Raw genomic sequence first — 21,156 nt, 5'->3', positions numbered from 1 at the left:
AAGTAGAAATCATATGTTTATATGGTTATTTTTATATTGTCATGCTTGGGTCACAGATTTGCGCAGAAACACAGGAGGTTGTAGAGAGACAGGAACGTTATTCAAACACTGCAAGCAAACATTTGTCTCTTTTTCAAAAGTTTAAACTGTGCTCCATGACAAGACAGAGATGACAGTTCCGTCTCACAATTAAAAGAATGCAAACATATCTTCCTCTTCAAAGGAGTGAAGCAAACAAATCAATAGGGCTGTTTGGCTTTTAAGTATGCGAAGCACCGCGGCACAAAGCTGTTGAAGGCGGCAGCTCATAACCCCTCCGTCAGGAGCAGGGAGAGAGAGAGAGACAGAGAAAAATCAATACGTGCCCTTTGAGCTTTTAAGTATGCGAAGCACCTTGCAGCATGTCGCTTCATGAAGCAGCTGCACACAGAAGGTAGCAACGTGAAGATAATCTTTCAGCATTTTTAGACGAGCGTCCGTATAGTCTAGGTGTGCGAACAGCCCCCCTGCTCACACCCCCTACGTCAGGATCAGAGAGAGTCAGCGCGAGAGAGAGAAAAGTAAGTTGGGTAGCTTCTCAGCCATCTGCCAATAGCGTCCCTTGTATGAAATCAACTGGGCAAACCAACTGAGGAAGCATGTACCAGAAATTAAAAGACCCATTGTCCGCAGAAATCCGCGAACCAGCAAAAAATCCGCGATATATATTTAAATATGCTTACATATAAAATCCGCGATGGAGTGAAGCCGCGAAAGGCGAAGCGCGATATAGCGAGGGATTACTGTATATGTGTATATATATGTTTGTGTGTGTGTATATTATATATATATATATATATATATATATATATATATATATATATATATATATATATATATATATATATATATATATATATATATATATATATATATATATATATATATATATATATATATATATATATATATATATATGGCAGCAACACTCATAACAGTGACAACACAATTACATATATATATGTAGATATATATATATATATATATATATATATATATATATATATATATATATATATATATATATAATGTGTGTGTCAATGTATTTTTATATGTATGTCTAGATTATTGTAATTGTAATCTACATATCTACATATATTGTATTGTAATTCTTGTAAGTCTAAGCATTATCCTCTGATGAAGACCCCTGATAGGGGTTGAAAGCTCAGGAATAAAAACTACTTTATGATACGTGATTCATTTTTTCTCCCGTCGTGGATCTCCAGCTGCAAACATATATATTATATAATATACATACACATATTACGAGTGTTATGGTTCTCTTTGTATACCACGTTGTCAGTTCAGCACTCCGGTTGTAATATGACCAAGCTGTGCAAGCACACGCTTGAGAATGCAACATATAGTTGTACAGGAGAAAAGCAATCTTGCCTCAAATCAATGGCAACCTTTTGTAGGTCTATGAACTTAATTTAAACTTTAGGTTTACACGGTGCTTTGTTTCCGACGTGCTGCGTTCACACAAGAGAGCGGCTCACGTGAACTGACTGATGTTGCAATGTCCACGGCTTTATTTAATGTTAGCTAAGACCCGGCACTTAAAAATTTCTCGCTACAGCAATTTTTAATCCGTTACAGAGTCATCCAAAGTGTCGTTTATACCTCGTGTCTTCTCATTAAACTTGTATCTCGCGAATATGGTATTGCAAACGGCAGCGGTAGCGTTTCTATAAACTTAATTTAAACTTACGTTTTACACCGTGCTTTGTTTCCGCAGTATCGAAGTGATCACTCTCTTGTGCCTTCTCAATTGTGTAATGAATGTTTTCTTCAGAGCTCTTTGGGGCTCTTCCTTGTTTTCAGTTCACGTGATTACGTAGGAGGTGTGATGACGCGATACGCGACTCTGCCTCCTCCATTACCGTATATGGACAAAAAAGAGGTTCCAGTTATGACCATTACGCGTAGAATTTTGAAATGAAACCTGCCTAACTTTTGTAAGTAAGCTGTAAGGAATGAGCCTGCCAAATTTCAGCCTTCCACCTACACGGGAAGTTGGAGAATTAGTGATGAGTGAGTGAGTCAGTGAGGGCTTTGCCTTTTATTAGTATAGATAAAACCTTAACTTCATTTAAATAATCTATATTGTTAATAAACATGTGAGAACACGGTGCCGCAGCGCTAGCTAGTTCAGGGACTGTTCCTGCTTTGCGCTGTATTCTTGCTGGTGCTGACGTGACACTGGATGGATAGAATAATTAAACATGTACTATGAAGATATGTCAACGTTCCTTAAAAGTTTTGAAGAATCGGCGTTCTAAGTTTACAGATGGCTTAACGTCTATTACAGAGCTGATTGTGTGGAGAGTGGGTATTTGGAGAAAGAAAAGTAAGGACAGGAATTGGGGGTTAGTACGTTTGAAAGAGACAGTACTGCTACAATAAAGTATTTCATTGAAGGTCGCACATGGCGCAGCAAGCATCTTGCGTGAGACATGAACAGTCACTGTGCCACTGTGTTCCCATGTTTTAATAACACGCTTTAACTCCTATCATCATGAAAATATCACGTATACATCTCAGTATTTTAATTATTCAGAGAGCTATAATATTATGAATGTAATGGATACTGTGTCCTGTCGGAGGAAGAGAAAGCCCGGAGGCACGTAGTGATTCATACACACAGAGCACATAGAAGATGAAATACAAAACAAAGCATTTAACGTGCTACTTTAGTTACAATGGAATTTGAGAAACTAGTAAATTTAAATGATTTTAAGATGAAGTTTATGATGTTCGACTTTAATGACAAAATAAACTACGCAATTAAAGTTGACATTTTGTGCTTTTTTCCCACTATGTGCCTTTTTATTTTTCTCTGTAGACAAATCAGCTTTCATATGACACTCAGACGGTGGGCTACGACTCACCTTTTCATGGCAACTTTGATATGTGACGACTTTTTTTTTTTATTTCGGGCACTGTGCGACTTTGTGAACTTGAGCTTTTAAGTTTCTCAGACACTCTTTCACTCGATCAGCTTCCTTTTGTTGTTTATACCACTGTTTAAACTAACAAATAGTAAGTTTTGCCTTGCCTCCACTTGGTATTCGCTGAAATTTTTCTATTTCCCCGTGCTTTTGCCATTGCCTTTTCACAGAAGGCTGAGCTTAAGGGCTATTTATATTGCTTTGCATATTCAAAGAGGCGTAATTCTGGGAGGAGTTGGGGTGGGACAGCAGGCGTGTGCACGAGCGTTACTTTTCACGCTGATCAGGATTTATGTAGCGGAAGAATGTGGAAGTTTGCGTACACACAGATTCCTGCATGTGGATTTTTCTGTGCGTAAGCACATTTCGGCTTTTGTGCTTACGTCATGTTATAGTGGGAATTTTACGCACGGCGTTATGCATGAGGCCCCAGTACTCTGGGTCCATTAAGCAGCTGCACTAACCTCTTTGCCACCATACTGCCCTCCTGAACAGCTTGGTTAGTATGGATTGTTTTGTACATTTTAATGTTCTCCTCTTCATTAGAACAGGTAAGTTATCATATTTATGGTAGCAATAAATGTAGCCTCAACCAAATGATGTGAATTTATCTGCACTGGTCTTCAAGCTAATCTAGTTTTGGGTAAAGTATTGCTTAAATTTACAAGCATTTACATCTGTAGAAACATGTTTTGAGCTTTAGATTAGTGTTGCAACTCTTTTACCCCCATGTATGTGTCATTGTTCATGACCCACCTGAATCACTTGAATGATTTGAACACCATTATCAGAAGCAGAGGAGGAATCGAGCTCAGTTGTTGGACATATTTTGCAAACCTCTGCAACCCACTTCCATTATAAACAGTAGCAACTTGCGACTGACTGGTTGCAGCCAACAACCCAAAAGTGGGTCACATCCCAGTGGTTGAGAAACACTACATTAGATAATACTCTGTTTGTCTTTAAACGCAAGTTTCTTTTGCGTTTATCCCAGCCTGCTAGCAAGTGCTACAGATCTGTACCCAGAATCGTACAAAAGTCGTGAACTTCTTACCTTGGCATTAGTGATTGCTGCTGCTATATAACATTACAGGGCATCCAGAACTAGGCTTTTCAAAGAGGGTGAACTTTAGAAAGAGGTTTTTAAAAATAATTAATAAAACCACTTTTACGATTTTAAAACATAGAATATGGTGCCTTATAATTTTAATAAGTTGTCCTTCAGTGTAGTTTCCATCCATCCATTTTCCAACCTGCTGAATCCGAACACAGGGTCACGGGGGGTCTGCTGGAGCCAATTCCAGCCAACACAGGGCGCAAGGCAGGAACCAATCCCGGGCAGGGCATCAACCCACCGCAGTTCAGTGTAGTTTAAAGTGCTTTAAAGGAATATGCAACCCTAAAATGTTGTGTGTTTAATCTGTTACCCCAAGTTTGTAGCAATTGACTGAGGAGAAAACTTTTATTTCATGTTTACTTGAAGAACAGAGATTGCCACATTGCTGATACAGTGTGTGCTTCAGTGAATACCAAGTCTGAACAAAAGCAAACAATATCAAAAGATCAAGGCAAAAAAAACCTGATTGTCATGTTGCATAATCCAAATGCCACACATCTAGTTGTATGTTCACAGTATTCCAGGCACATGTATTTTGATTAATATAGTGTTAAATAACACACTTCCAGAAAATGTTATTGTGCTTGAGTGAGGAGTGCATTCAAAACAAGACTGTGTCTTTGAACTGAATACCCTCTATTCCCTCATTTTTGGTTGTCAAGTGCACTACTATACAGTAGTACTTTTGGGTTTTTCATTGGTGGTTTGTGAATTTACTCAGCTGAATTGACCATCTGCTCATTGAAGCACCTCAGATATGCACACATGAGATATAATTTCCACATGGTAAACAAAAGGGAGTGAAATTATTAATTTGCAGTGTCTCATTGTACACTTCTCTCTGTCCATTCCTTGCTATATTGATATTGCATGTATTGCAATGTTAGTCAATAAATGAGTTAATACTGGGCAGTACTCTTGGCTAATGAATGATAGGAGAGGAGGTTCTTTAATTCAAATGCTTGATACTGTTTGAATATGCATCTGTCTTGTGCACATGTATAATTTCCAGAAATGGTCGGTTTTACCTGAAATTTGGATTATGCAGTAATATTGAAAATGTTTATTAAACATTTTGATATTGTTGGCTGTTGTTCAAAATGAATGGCAATTAAAACTCATTGCATTGGAAATTTTGTTAATTTCTATTCATTTAGAGAAATTAGGTTAAAGTTTTTTCTCCGCTGTCACTACAAATAATGGGGCTACGTAATAGATACAAAAATTTTGTTTGTTTCTTGAATATTCTGAATGTTAAAGTCCACTCTAAAATTTTTTTGCAAAATAATTGACTTGCTGTTATTGGATATGGGCAAACATTTACTTTTCCTGGGTAATTTTGACATTCCGGAGTTATTTCAGGCATTATCATTCTTTCTTTCCCTTCTTTTTACCTAGCCTTGTGTGGAAAGTGTCCTGAAGCAGTAAATAAGAATATGGTTCAGAATATGTTAAGTGACTAAAAAAATTAATAGATAATACAAAAACTGTGTTTTGTCTCACACCATAGAATTAAACTGGACAACTGAGAACAGTACTGTGCGGTGAATGGGATGAATCATTTATTGTCAAAGAATATCAAAGAAGTCGATGTATAGTTTATATTTTTTTTTTTGGAATGTTTAATGTCTAAAGAATCTGAACTGTAGAAAAACTGAATGATATTGCTGAATTTACACAAACAAATTATGTCTGCTACTTCAAGTCAAATTCAGTTTTTTACTTTTTAAGTTAACATTTCTAACCTGATTATTCCTGTTCATTACTTTGACATTGTACACATTTGCATACATTGTTTCAGTTTTTAAAAAAAAGTCATGTGTATTTCTAATTTCAGTACAGATTTTTTGGAGAACCAGTCATCAAGGCCTGTGTGGAGAATGGGGCACATTGCATCGATATAAGTGGTGAGCCACAGGTATGTGTTAGACAATATCAACATTCTTTCAGCTTGGCATGATAAACAGAAGAAATGAATCATGACTACCCTGCTGAGCCACGGGCATGGCTGCTATATCCCTACCAGGCTCTATTGTGCTATTGTTGGAAGGACTAGGTTTTGCACCAAAGGGTTTTTTTTTTTTTTTTTTTTTAACATTGTGCATAAATAGCTTCTGTTCATAACATCATTCAAACATTCAAAGACACTAAATTAGTCTCAAGCACTGCCCAGTAATACTGAGATCTGTTTTTATTTTAGAAACATATGGTCTTACTTTGTGTGAGTAACAGTAGAGACAAATTTATCTTCTATGTACTTCATGGTAATAGTTTTATTGCAATGCTTTTTTGGTTTCTAAGACTAAACCGTTAATTGACTGGCAAACAAGTAATTTACTGTTCATAAGTTATCATTATGAAATGTACTCGGAAATGTTTTTCATAATATCTGAAAATTTAAAATGAGTAATAAAGTTGGCTTTTCATTCTTTTCTTTTCCAGTTTATTTTTTTTTAATCCTTAAATGGGTAGGTTAATTTACTTTGGCTGCAGGTCTGCTCCCCCACCTCCATGTAGTCATAATTTTCTTCTGAACAGATTTTGACTGTTTTCACTTTAAATAATTAATCTACATATTTTGAAGAAAATGCTTCATAGTTTCTACATTGTCTTCCTACTAAATATTTCTGTTATTTGTTTGTTTTTCTTTTTCTTTTAATGTAGTTTCTTGAAAGTATGCAGCTTAACTACAACAGCCTAGCAGCTGAAAAAGGGGTATATGTGGTTGGCAGCTGTGGTTTTGATTCTATTCCAGCTGATATGGGTGTTATTTATACTAAAGAACAATTGAAAGGTACAGTACACTTTCCACATGTAAATTAATTAAAACAGAGCATAGTTTCAAAATTATAAAATTTCAGTAAGAATTTCTTAATATAAAAATTAGAATTTACCTTTTTTTAAATTTATTAGTTAACTGTCTTTTGGGAATGATACTCAAGGTTTCTTGTTTTGTCTCCATAAAGTCTAAGGTGACTTTATTTTCCCCTTTTATTCTGTTTGTTATGTAGACCTTAAGAAAATGTCTTAAATCCCATGCTCATCACACTGCCTGGTACTATAGTTCAACACTTAAATAATAATAATAATAATTCATTACATTAAATATTCTTTCCCTCTTCTCTTTTAGAACAGGCCGAAGGTAAGTTATGCAGTTATCTATGTATTATAGCTAATATGCTTGAAAATGTTAAGCAGAGTTAAAATGAGTGTTGGCAAAAAATTAATATGACCTGGGTAAAACTCAAGTTCAAGTGGTTCATGGTTTGATTAGCCTTTGGCCTGGTCTTGTCAAATGAAGGATGGCCTCACCTCGTCCTCCATGGATGAAACATGAGAGAGAGACAGACCGAGGCAGTCACACAAAAATTATACTTATTCCTGTCATGTGTCATGAACAAATCCCCGGGCAGGATGCCAGCCCACTGCAGGGCACACACACAGGGGATAAATTAGGATCGCCAATTGACCTAACCTGCATGTCTTTGGCCCAGGGTGAGGAAACCGGAGCACCCGGAGGAAACCCACGCAGACACGGGAAGAACATGCAAACTCCACGCAGGCAGGACCCGGGAAGCGAACCCAGGTCTCCTTACTGCGAGGCAGCAGCGCTAGCACTGCACCACTGTGCTGCCCATGGTATAGAGTGTCTCTCCTTAGTTAATAAACTAATCCTAAACCGCCACATGTCAGACCTCACAGTTCTTGTTTTAACAAGCCTCATGGCTGAATATCATACCATTCCTTACAGTTAAATTGCCCTTTCATCTCAGACTAGCTGGCCAGTTTATGACCTACCTGGGGAAAATGACTTATAGAATGTCCTGCACAGAGTTATAACAAAGCACCTGTGTAAAACCAGGTGCAGCATTCCCAAAACTTAGGGGGAGGAAATTACAAAAGCTTCTTCTTTTTTAAAAAAAAAAAAAAAAAAAAAAAAAAAAAAAAGCAATTTCTTTAAGTCACTAATTGATTCTTAAAAAATAATTCATAAGCCATTATAAAAATATTCATCTACATCGGTTTCCAAATAGATCAGGAGTTTTTTTTTTTCTGAATCTCAAGTTACCTACTCTTGTTTAGAATTCCATATTGTTGGTATATCATAGAAAAATATATGATCATTAATTTTAACAAAAGTTACTAGCTCAGAAGATCCATGTCTTTTTATCCTTTGTCTAAATATTTTATTTACAACAAAATGAAAACGTGCAATCCAGTTTAACCTTCTTAACGTTGCAGTGCTTTTTGCATTGCATTTTTTTGGTTGAAAGCTAACATTTTTATTAAATCTCATCTTTCTACTGTAAAATGTGTAAAACACAAAGTACAAAGTCAGAACTATAGAATAGTATAATAATGATACAAATAATAATTATGAATAATATGAACAGCACACTGTATATGTGTGTGATGTGAGTGTCACTTTCGGATTCCCAGAGTCACTTTTGGTTTCACTGTCCATTTCAATTTCACTGCCAGACGGCAGATTCACCTTGTCATCACTGCTGATGAGGGGTGTTTCTTACAAGATGCCATTATGAGATTAGGAGAAGACGTATCCACATCGTTGCCTAGGTAGCAGTCAGGCCTGATGCTTAAGTAAGACACACCTATATTGTTGCCCAAGTAAAGCTCAGCATTAAGGCTGTTGGCATTTTTATAGCCTGAGTAATCCTCGGTCTAATGCTTATGTGAGATGTGTCAATACCGTTGCCAGAGTGACACTTGGGACTAACACTTTTAGCACTATTTTTACAGCGTGATGCCCGGGTCTAATGCTAAGGAGAGGGTAAGTTCCAAGGATTGCAGAGTCCTGGCCAGGAACTAATGCAAAATCTACTGCTAGTGTAACAAAATTTAAGATTTCATATTAAGATATGTAAATTAATTTAGAATCGCTATGTAGCAAGAAATAAGTATACATATGTAAGTAACTTCCTAAACACATTAAATTTATCATGGAGGGCCAGTATTTTGAAGTTCTTTGGTTTTGGAAGATAGCAGGACAAACTTGATTTTTTTTTTTTTTTAACAAGAGCAGGAGAGCCTTGCTTCATAATATCACTTCGGCTGAAGCACTATACTTGTTTGTGGTTGATGTTGATTGTATGCTACTGTGTTACTTGAAGGTGTTTAGCATGAGAATAAGGCATTAGTAAACACTGGATAGAATGTTTGGCCTTTCAGTGGTTTCATAGACCTTCAGTGACAATAAACTTGACTTGATATTCAAACATAACAAACTAATTTAGAGTTACCTTTTTAACTCAACGTGCACATTTTCGGAATGTATCAGGAAACTAAAGTAAGCCAGTTGAACTAGGTTTAGGAGATCAGGCTTGGGACTGTGAAGTAGCAGGTCAGCTTAAGATGGGAAAGTTAAACCAAATATGACAGTAATGCTTTCTTTTGTCTGGGAAGTCTCTACTTCAGATTGATTTGTATTTTAAATGTATATAGTATGTGAAAGCCAAAATAAAACCCACCATATATATTTTTTTTAATCATAATAAGTATTTGAGAAGCTATCATGATTATTACAATAATAAAAACAGAGATTTACCTGAAAAGACTACCTTGTAAAACAACTGTATTGATCACTGTTAAGTAGTCTATGAATTTCCTACTGTATTGCAGTAGGAATCTTCCAGTTAAGTCAAATAAATGGAAAAAAAGGCTTGCTAACTGCTGTGTGTGAATAAATGTAGAAACCTGGTAGGTTGAGTTAAAAGGGAAATCAAAACTTGTGGCAGTGTAAGATTAATACCTGTTTGTAGTCTAATGTAGAAGTTTTGAAATTGTATTAATTTACATCTGGCACAGATTAGTTTTGCTGAATCCAGACATACTGTATAATACAGTATATATACCTGGAGACCACCATGAGTGGACTGTGCTGAAAACTGGGTGGGAACAATTGGATGGCTCACTGAGTATCACATTTTAAACCAATCAATGAAGGTAATGTTCAAAGTAAGGCGTAGTGACTTCAAACTACAAAGAACAGTGGTGCTCTTGTTAACCTGGTCTGACAGAGAGCAAGCTTCTATTTACAATGAAATGTCTGCAGTTTTTAATTCTCCTAAATAAACCCTAGTAGACATATAATGTATGTTGCATGTGGAGAGAGCACAATACATATTTTTAAAAATAAACGTAACATGATGCAAGAGAATTTCTTTACCATCAGATTATACAGTACATTGGCATATGTCAGCATGAATGAATGGTAAACATGAATGATATGTTGCTGTAGGTGCTGTCTGCTCGCTGTTCATCATTATGACGGTATGGTAGGAGTTGATATAAGCTTGAAAGAACTGGCAGCTGTATTCATGAAAATATGAACTCTTAAAATATACATTTGAAGTAAATTGTGTGTCATACTCTGTCAAAAGGACTGCTGTTGAGAGCTGACAATGAAGAGTCACAGGAGATGCAGAATTGAGTAAACAAAACGCCCAAATCAACAAATCCTACTAACAACACCAATAGATACACAGATGACAAAATAGCTGCAGCGTTTTTTCACATTGTATATCCATAGATCACAATGCTTACCCAAACTCTGCTTGCTCTTGTTATGCCATTTAGTGATGCAATAGTTAAAATGACAAGAAGATATCATAGCAGATGTGTGGAACTCAGTAGCTGCAGTAGTCTACGTGTGTGTGTCTGTCTATTACCACTGTCTTAGTGCACATAATATGCAAATTAAGCTTGTTACCTTGTGGTACAGAGCTCCTGAATGGGTAACAGCAATTTTAGTTTTTTTATTTTCTCTTGGCGTTAAGTGTCTTGTTCAGTGTCTTTTAGTTGAAACCTTGGCGGTGGTTTAAAATGCACAGACTGAAGAAATTGTGTTTTAGCTAGAAGCCCTGTGGATGTAACTTTAACAGCTTGTTCCCAGACTTGTATTCTTGTTTGTGAATCATGTCTGGCTCTGCGAGACTAGATGCAGATCAAAGAGGGATGTCTTTTTTTAAATTTTTTTATTTTATTTTTGAGAATCGAATTTTAAGCCAAAACGTACATAGTCATTCATTTCTCAAGTATTTTTTTAAGCTAGGTTGTGTGCTGTTTTGAACAAACTAATATATGAATCCATACTGTATGACATCCTGCATTCATATGTACACTTATGTACACTCTGCTTTAAAAGTTTCAAACCTAGCTTGCCATACTTTGTGGTAAATGGAACATCAAAATGAACTCCACGCCAAAAGCAGCAAAAGTGGTACTACATAATATGCAAAGGATAGCATTACTCCTAATTCTTTAGTTCTGGTAATAGTGTGGCTTTTACTTTGACACATACCACCAACCTAAAAATTGTTGTAGATCATGTACACCGCTTCATGGCAAAAATATTCCTTGATGACAGTGGCCTTTTTCAGAAAGATAATGTGCTCTGCCACACTACAAAAAATGTTTAGGAATGATTTGTGGAGCATGAGAGAGAGTTCAGGGTTTTGATTTGGTCTTGACCCAGATTTCAGTCTGAGCATCTGTGGGATGTGCTGGAAAACAAGTCCAATCCTCTCAATTTACAGGACTTAAAGGATGTGCTTCTAACGGTATCCTTCAAAAAGGCGAGCTTCAAAAGGGCGACCTCAATTGGGCGTGGCGAATAAAGGCGTTCGTAAATAATTTAGATATTAATAGATAGATAATAATAGTAGATAATAATAAAATATCTACGTGGCATTGCACATAATCTACAGCTTCAAGTGTAACACAACAATGAAATACAGAGAGCTTTAGAAATAGTTCGTTAGAAGTTCATGCATTAATTAATTGGATGTTTTAATATTCTTGGTTTTGCCTTTTTATACGTTCAATCATTGCCTTTATCTAATAAATTTTCTGTCATAATTTTGTTGCGTTGGCCTTTATTCGCTGCGCCCAATTGAGGTCACCCTTTTGAAGTGTGCCTTTATTTACGCGCGCCTTTATTCGCCGCGCCCAATTGAGGTTGCCCTTTTGAAGCTCGCCTTTTTGTGCACGCCCTTATTGAATAGAACCACTTCTAACATCGTAGTACCAGATACCACAGGACACCTTCAGAGGTCTTGTGGAGCCCATGCCTTGAGGGGTCAAAGCTGATTTGGCAGCATGAGTGGGACCTACACAGTATGAAGCATGTTATTTTAATGTTGTGGCTGATTAGTATGAATTACACAATCTCAATGTGTGTATGTATATATTTATATTTTAGTGTAAATCAGTGCCTATAAAAGTGTTTGGTTTTTATTGGCACATGCAACACATTCTCATGATAAAGGTATTTTCTTTTCTATATTTGGTATGTTTTTAATACTTCATTCTTTGAAAGACCATATAGAAAACTGGTTTAAATCATACTAAGAACTTTTGAAAATAAATTACTTAATTTATAGAAATATTACTTTTAAGTCTTCTCACTATGTTGCATTTTTATACATTTCTGTAATGTTATAGTTTTATGCATAGTGTTTTTCTCATTTTGACCTGTATTATTATAACATGCAAAATCTCTTTTTCAGGAACTTTGACAGCCGTTGAAAGCTTCTTGTCTGTTAACAGTGGACCTGAGGTATGGTGGTAATTTTTTATTTTCTTTTTGTTCTTGTGATGGTGGTAAACTGAATTAAGTCTGTTATTTGAAATGTATTTCTAATTTCATTTATTTTCATTTTATTTGTAAATAAAAATTCCCTCTTCCTACATTGTATTGTAGATTAAAATGAATAAATCTGCTCCCTCATGCTCTCTTATCTTTTACAAGCCAGGTATATTTGCAGTTTATTTGTATTGTATGTACTTTCATCTTTATGTAACTTTTTGTTTGCTCTTGCTCCCTGTATGATCAAAGGGTTTGCTTCCTGTCAAGAAAAAAGCTAATAATTCTCCTGTAATGTGTTCTTATTTAAAGGGTAGTTGTATTCATGACGGAACTTGGCAGTCTGCTATTTATGGTTTTTCTGACCAAGATAACTTGAAAAACTTAAGAAGAAAATTTGGATACAAACCACTTCCAGTTGTTGGTTCAAAAATAAAAAGAAGGTAGGTTCAAAATGTATTCATAAGATGAATTTGACATTTTATGTGTAATATGTAGAGGTGCATTCAAATGTAAAAAAAATCTCTTGTTTAGGCCACATGTTTTGAATTTCTTTCTTGGTTCACTGGCAGAAGGGAAAGAATACCCCTTCTCCCACTTTGATTTCCATCTTTTTATGAGCCTTTTTCCTTAGAAATTAAATTATAGGCTGTGAACAGGTGAAAAGAACATAGGGTGAGTCCAGTCAAGTATTCAAGTGCCAGTAAGGTCACCTCTTTCAGTCGTATTGGCAGCTTTTACACTAGAATTACCAAAGCCTACAAAAAAACTCGTAAATCTGGCCCACCTTATGTCCCTTTGCACCTCTCTGTCAGCGTCTTTTGTCTTGTAAATGTGCCGATCAAGACAAGCAGCAAGCAGCCTACTATTCCATCCCCCCCCCCACCACCACAGAACGGGCACAAAGTTCTACAAGTTCCTGCATTGTTTGATTATCTGGGAGTGAAGTGCTGGAATTTTAGAATGGAAATAAAACCTGCTAACTTTTACAAGTCCTATAAATTTTCAGTGGCGGTTACAGATGCAAATCAAATGTATGTTTTTTATTGTATAATACTAACAATAAGAGCAGCTCACTACTCAATACGGTAAATATACGAGAGTCCAGATCGAACCGGGGGACTCTTGATCACAAGTCAGCAATTCTTGCCACAACGCCACGGAAGCTGTAAAAGTGTTTATTTGATCTTTGGACTTCAGGCTTTACACATTATATAGTGTATGTGTACATATTGTCATTTATTACTGAAATATGAAAAAGTTTGTTTTAACTATGTGTTTACACAGCTTATTGTAGAATCGGAACACACATGAAATGCATGTGTTCCAAATAACGATCTACAGTTTTATTTCCATTCTAAAACTCCAGCACTTCACCCAGATAATCAATCAAGGCAGGTACTGGGAGAACTTTGTGCCAGTTCTGCGGCAGTGGGGGGATGGAATAGTAGGCTGCTTGTCTTGATCGACACATTTACAAGACAAAAGACACTGACGGAGAGGTGCGAAGGGATTTAAGGTGGGCCGGATTTACGTGTTTGTTTCATAGGCTTTGGTAACTCTAGTGTTAATCAAAATGGGTACACAAGAGTGTAAAAAGATCACAAAACACAAATATCCTTCCTGGGGGGGAGATTTGTGGGGCGCCTGCGCAGTACGTCTTTTGCGGCCACGGCCCATTGCCGGATGTCCCTGCGTCCATCCGGTTTACCATTCTCGGTTAGTAATGTGGATTGATAATGTATTGTCATCCTGAATTAAGAGTGAAGTTGGTGGTCTTGGAGGTACTATATGTAAATTAATAGTATTAAAACAGAATTATATTCCTGTGTCTTAATATTTATGCCTCAAAAGTTCAATTTCAATTACTTTAGGAGAACCATTTGCATGAAAACATTAGTGAAACTTTTGAAATTGTTCAGATTCTGCATTGGTTACTCATAAAAATTGTTATTGACAATTACAATCTGCCTAAACTTATAACCCACAAACTTAATACTACTTGTCCATACAGAACAAATTATTAAAACATTCTCATGACTTCTCCAAAGCCTAATTGGAGTCATGTTAGTGAGATGAGACTGGACATGGTTTGGAGATGCCTATAAACAGGCATACCAAGTTTGATCACTGGTGGTGTGCCCATGTGAACTATTCCCTGGTCAAAAGAAATATCAGAGGACCTTAGAAGAACTGTAAAGATGGATAAAGCTACGGAATACTATAAAAGCTTTTCTTAATGTCTGACTGTTCATCAGTTCACAGTAAGATTAATTATGTACAATGGAGGAAATTTAGTACTTTTTCCAGTTTCGTTTAGAGTGTACACCATGGAAAGATAACTGCTATGTTCATGGAAGGACTCCATAGAATAAACCAGTACTTCTCCCTGGTGTTTGTCTTCTGCTGACACAGGTTATGCCGCCTTGCATGTCAGTCTTCACTTACTCCAGTATAAATTTTTATTTTAAATGCGCTAGTCAAGCCAGCTGTTCGGTTGTCCATGGGGCAGTTTTCCTTGTGGACTAAGGCTCATGGGATTTTTTTTGTTTTGTTGTGGGTTTTTTTGTTTTTTTTCCAATTTGACATTGTTATTAAGGTGCAACAAGAGAATGCTCCAATTGGTGTGCTGGTTTTCATGAGGTTGAAGACTTCCATTTTTAACTACTGTCCCAGGGGCCCCTGTTTCTTGCCGAAACTGCAAAGTGATGGTGGTGGAATTTTGATGGCCCGGGGAAACCACTGCCGTTCAATAGAAAACATTGCTCCATGTCTCAACTTTGCAAAAGATCACCTGAATCTTTCACAACATTTCTGGGTCAGTGCATTGTCAATAGAGGAAGCAAAATTTGAACTTGAGCAAGAATGAGTTGTTTTTGGAGGACAAATGCACTTAGCCCCAACACCAAAACCTCATCCTAACCATTAAACAGGTTGTAGGGAACATTATGGTTTGGGGCTGTTTTCTGCCTTATGAATTCAAAATTATGTCAAGACGTTTTACAGAAGAATGTCATGGTAGCATCTGTCATCTGAACCTAAATAGAAGTTGCAAAAGACAATGCCCTAACACATGATTAAATGAAAAACAGAATGGTTTAAAGAGAAGAAAAATTGTGCTCTGGAATGGCCAATTCAAAGTCTAGATCTTAACCCAGTTGGGATTCGTGTGGCATGGAATTAGGAATTTATACAAACTGTCCCAGAAACCTCAATGAACAGAAACAGTTTTGTAAGGAGGACTGGTCTCAAACGTCTACTACAGTAACTGCTGTACTAGTTAGCGGCCATGGGAAACATTTAATGAAGGTTTTGCTTTTAAAAATGGTTCACAGTGTTTTTTCAGTTTGGACAATGCAAGTTTTAAAGCGTTTAATCTGAACAGAAAATACAATTTTTTGTTTTTATTAGTTTCTGTAGATTGTCTATTATGAACTAGTTGAAGATCAGACCACATTTTCATGAGTGACATAGAAATACAGGCAATTCCAAAGGGTTCATAGACTTTTTTTCTTGTTAAGTATGTACAAAATGGCTACCAAGCCTCCTCCAAAATATTGCCAAGGATAAAGGCAGCACACATAAAATAATTTAACAAGATTGGAATTTGTTTCGGTATTTAAGTCAAAAATTCAGCACATATGCAGTGTTTAGACTTCCTATTAATTAGAACCTAACTTGGGGGCTCTGCCCCCTGCTCGCTTCGCTCGTCAACCCCTGGTGTTGGGAATGACAAAGAGCGTGATGTATGAATGAGATATAGAATAGTGTGAAGGTGTAGATGATGCAAATAGAAAGCAAACAATAAAGTGTGTGGCACAGTGTAAAGGTTTATTGGAAAATTTCTTTGTACACGCCGTTTAAGTGTAAAAGGTAATTCCAAGTCAGAACTTGTAAGGTCAGTGAAGATGGTTATTGTCGTGATCAGAGTCAAGTTTGTCAGAGCTTAGAAAGAGTTGTGTCTCTCCAGGAAGTAATGGAATGACTTGTGTATTTATGTTTTCCACATTAATATTTTTTGGACATAATATAGTGCGTTGTGTTAAAAGGGGCATTTGGTCTAATGAGATTGCTGTTCCAAATCTGTCTGTAACTAAGTCGTCGCAGATAAAGGCTTGAGGAATTGTAATAATATCTGGGTGAAGTCTATCTGTATTGGTGAGTGTACCATCTCCCAGTTGTAATAACCAATTGTTATGATCTGGATCTGGACATCGCATGTTTTGTACTAACTATCTTTTGAAAGCAATGACAATTGTCTGCGTATTTTAAGGTGCACTGAACAATAGCTGAGCGCATGGAATGTGGAACAATAGCTAAGCACTGTCTAAAATCTCCTCCTAATAAAAGTACCTTTCCTCCAAAGGGAATATTATTATTCATAAATGTTTGTAGAAGTTTATGAATGGTGTTGAGTAAGTGAGTGGATGCCATTGTACATTCATCAATAATTAACAGTTTTGCAAGACAGATGTCATGTGCAGTGCCACTGTTAATGTTCATAGTGGATACCAATTTGTAGGATCTAATGCAGTTCATAAAGATTTCACTTTCAGGTACATCGTTAGTTAGAAGCTTCTGTAGATATTCGGGATATGAATGTAAAGGAGGCAGTCTAATTTGACCCTTTTGATAACAACGTGTAAATTCATTACTTGTATTGCCAGTTGTTTCTTCAGGGAAGTTAAGTGAATGACAATGATTGTAAATGACATTCATTAATCCCAATGAATTTTCCTGAATAGTGGACTCATTATTGAATGCGTTGTCAGCTAACTGGCGCAAGGGTTTAGCAGGTGTCTGTCATTGATGTCTGTGACGTGTATCTTTTGCTTGTGCCGTTTGAGAGTCGTGTCGTTGTATGTCAATTATTTGGGACATGTTGTTTTGGAGGTGTAATCGATTTGCCTGTGCTGTGTGAGAAGCCCGTTGTAGTTTACGGCGTGCATTGTTTGTATTGAGCCTTGCCCGTTTTTGTATGTCGGTCAGTTGAGCTTTCTCTTTCTGGAGCCTTGCGTGCTCGTTTTCCGGCAGTCCAGATGCGCGGTGTAGACGTCTGCGTTTATTTATTTTGTCCCTTCGCTGCCGTTTCTGTATGTCTGAGACGGGAGGTGTTTCGTTTTGAACCCGTGCCTGTTTCAATGCAGTACTGTGAGACGCGCGCTGCAAGCGTCCACGTTTAGTGTGTCTGTCCATTTGGGTTCGTTTCTGTAACTGTGTTAGTTGAGCTTTGCGTTTTTGGAGCCGAGACATTTTTTCTTCCAGAGTTTCAGAAGTGCGTTGGAGCCGACGTGTATTGTTTTTTTTCATGCGGGTTCGTGTGTTTGGTCCTGTTACTCGAGCCGTACCGTTTTGTACCCGTGATCATGAATTCATGAATTGTTTGTTCTTCAGCGTTAGAAATATGGATAAGTAATAAGGAGGATCTCACTCACTGTTAATATGGAGCCTTTTCTGCGGTTGAATGGTTAATAGTGCCTCATTGTAATGAGATCCACCTATGCTGCATAGTGTGAATTGTGTTTGGTCCCGTTATCTGAGCCGTATCGTTTTGTACCCGTGATCGTGAATTTATGACTTTTGTTCTTGAGCGTGATAAATATGGATAAGTAATAAGGAGGATCGCACTCACTGTTAATATGGAGCCTTTTCTGCGGTTGAACGGTTAATAGTGCCTTATTGTAATGAGATCCACCTATGCTGCATAGTGTGAACGTGTTGAGATGACGTATGTTTAATACGGACGGTTGATTTAGAAATGGGGCTTTGTGTGTCATTTGTTATTTATGTTACTGTGGTCGAGGGTCTGAATCGTCATTTTTGTGTACGTTTCGTGTGCTATGGCCGTAGTCTGTCCCGTTTCGTGTCCAATGGGCTTTGTGTGGTGCTCGCGGCTTCTTTTTTTTTGTGTGCTAGGGGCTTGTTGAATCCTCCTCTTTGTGTGTCCCGTTTCGTGTGCAACGGCGTCTGACTCCTTTTTTTCTGTGGTCTGACTCCTTTTTTGTGTGCGCGATGCCTCATTTCTTATTTTACGTTGCATTCCATCCGGTTCCCGTTGCTTGCGGGGGGGGGGGGGGGGAGAGATTTGTGGGGCGCCTGCGCAGTACGTCTTTTGCGGCCACGGCCCATTGCCGGATGTCCCTGCGTCCATCCGGTTTACCATTCTCGGTTAGTAATGTGGATAAGCAAATGCAGTGCTTCAATACAGAGGAATTGACCTTCTCTGCAACATTCTGTGTGACGCAATTTAACTTTAAACTTGTTTTAATACCAAAAACGAATCATTAGGTCCAGTCTAAATGAGTAAAGTACTTAATTGCTGGAAAAGTCCAGTTTAGTCTCTGTGTTAAAAGCTATAACTCCAGGTAGGCATTTTACTTGAGCTTAACTAATTTTAATAAAGACCACAGTGGATACTACTCTTGAACACATCTTTGCAGCAGAGGAAACCGGAACTGTAAAACAATAATGTAGACTGGAACATGGGACATACACAAAAAGAAAAAAATGAACTTGGACTCAAATTGTGTTTTTTTTTTTTGTTGAACAACATCTCAATTAATAATCCTCAAAGTGCAATGTGGTATGAAGCCATTACTCTTTATGCTATGGTAGAAATTCCTGTGGATGAATTATAACTGCTTGATAAGCACAAGTTTAAAAATGTATTAAAATATTCTCTTCTGCAGAGGTGCTGTGTTCTACAGTGAAGAAGTTCAAAAATATGCTATTCCTTTCATGGGATCAGATCCTTCTGTGGTTAAAAGGACTCAGCGCTACTTACATGAGGAGCTTCAAGAGTCTCCAGTGAGTTTTGGACATAAAATACTCAAATGTATCCAACTTAAACTTGGAATGTGGAATCTTAATGTTCCTTTCTAGAGTGATTTTTGTCAAGTTGGTATTGCATTGTTTGTTTTTTAATGAGGTGACCGGGTTATATTTTAGAAAACAGCTTTACAAGATTTTATCATACGACTGTGACAAAAACACTGTTTTAAACCTTGGAATCATTTTACTAATAATATGAAGCTTTCAGAATTGGTTGAATTAAACCAAAAGTATGCCCTGTTACATAACTGTGTTTGCAGCACTGTAAGCTGTCCCACTCACAAGTAGCTCTAGTAACATGGTAATGATGTAATGATGACCTTATTTTTTGGGGAGGAGATGGTGTTTGGAGTATGGCTACTATGATTGTGATGAACTGCAGGGTTGGATTAACCATACAGGCAATTTTGTAACCTCTGGGCATGGCAGTAAAAACCTAAGCTGGAAACACTGGACTTCTGTCTCTATATATAATATGCATTATGGAATTGGGAATTTTGTGTGCACAGTGACACACAGTTTATATAGATAGCTGATTGGAAGCAAACATAGTCTATGTGGTATCATCATCATCATCATTATTTATTATTTTATATAATTTTTTTTTTTTTATTAAACCGTGGTCAGTGTTGAATAAACCTGTATGATTTCGTGGTGAGATCATTGGTACTCTTGCAATATGACACTGTGAAGAATGTTATATTTTACTATATCTCTGTTTTTAGCTATGTTTTGATTAGCTTTTATATTTCTAGTAGGCTGCATTATTTAAGCTAATGTATTAAAGCCACCTACATGCCATTTTACCAGAGATTTGTAGCGGTAGGGCAATGTTCCTCAATTTTTTTTTTTTTTTTTTTTCTTCTTTGAACACCCAATTATATTGACTTCAAGAAATATAAAATCGTGGTTGATTTTCTTTTTCACATCTTAACCATTTTGTTCTCATTCACATGCATCCAGAAGTGGTTCACGGCTATTAAGCAAGTATAAACATAGTTGCTTGCTTATTAGTCAAGAGGAACTGAAATGCAGTATTGGCTCTTAAGACCTGTTGCACTTGATGTACTCAAGCTGACAGTGCCCGATTTTCGTGTAGATTCCTTCCTCATTTACTGGATGCACTAAAAGAAATACAAAGACTAGAAATGCAACCACAATACAAAAGCTGCCTGAAGTAGCTCATGTTTTTGTAACTGTGTGCATGTTGTGTGTATGTGAGAGAGAGGGAGACTTATGCCCAGAGACGCCATAGAATCTTGGTCTGGCCCAGTTCAAATGTCATTTTTCTAGTATAAATAATAGTGGCAGTTTAGTCTGGGTGTGTGTATTCATCACATGCAAGCTTTTCTGGTTTGGAGGTTCACCAAGGCGAGCTCTTATTTCATAGTACTGTTTTAGTGTATATGTGAAATAGTAATGTTAATGAAGTTTCCATGTGTGAGTGTGACTGAGAGTGGTTAGAATGTGAGTTTGCCTTAGTTACGAAGATTGTTTGTATTACCTCTCAATATATGGTTAAATATTTTTATAGGAAAGAACCTCTGAGAAATGAGACAAAAAAGGAAAAAAAATGTGTTTTTTTTACTTACTTTTGTGTTTCTGAACATCCT

The 21,156-nt window shown here is 36.9% G+C and overlaps 1 protein-coding gene across 1 annotated transcript in view; it reads left to right on the top strand.

Moving 5' to 3' along the window:
- The window catches only part of sccpdha.1 (saccharopine dehydrogenase a, tandem duplicate 1), a 49,231-nt gene that overhangs the window by 15,853 nt on the left and 12,222 nt on the right, over positions 1–21,156 (top strand). The window contains exons 3-7 of the mRNA XM_028796928.2: positions 5,945–6,025; positions 6,772–6,901; positions 12,636–12,685; positions 13,025–13,155; positions 19,402–19,519. Coding sequence (XP_028652761.1) covers positions 5,945–6,025; positions 6,772–6,901; positions 12,636–12,685; positions 13,025–13,155; positions 19,402–19,519 — 510 coding nt within the window. The remainder of the gene's footprint in view (positions 1–5,944; positions 6,026–6,771; positions 6,902–12,635; positions 12,686–13,024; positions 13,156–19,401; positions 19,520–21,156) is intronic.

The sequence above is a fragment of the Erpetoichthys calabaricus genome, chromosome 3 (assembly GCF_900747795.2).
Source record: "Erpetoichthys calabaricus chromosome 3, fErpCal1.3, whole genome shotgun sequence".
NCBI lineage: Eukaryota > Metazoa > Chordata > Cladistia > Polypteriformes > Polypteridae > Erpetoichthys > Erpetoichthys calabaricus.
Note: the sequence above shows the minus strand (reverse complement) of the source record. Positions and strands in the feature narration are given on the sequence as shown.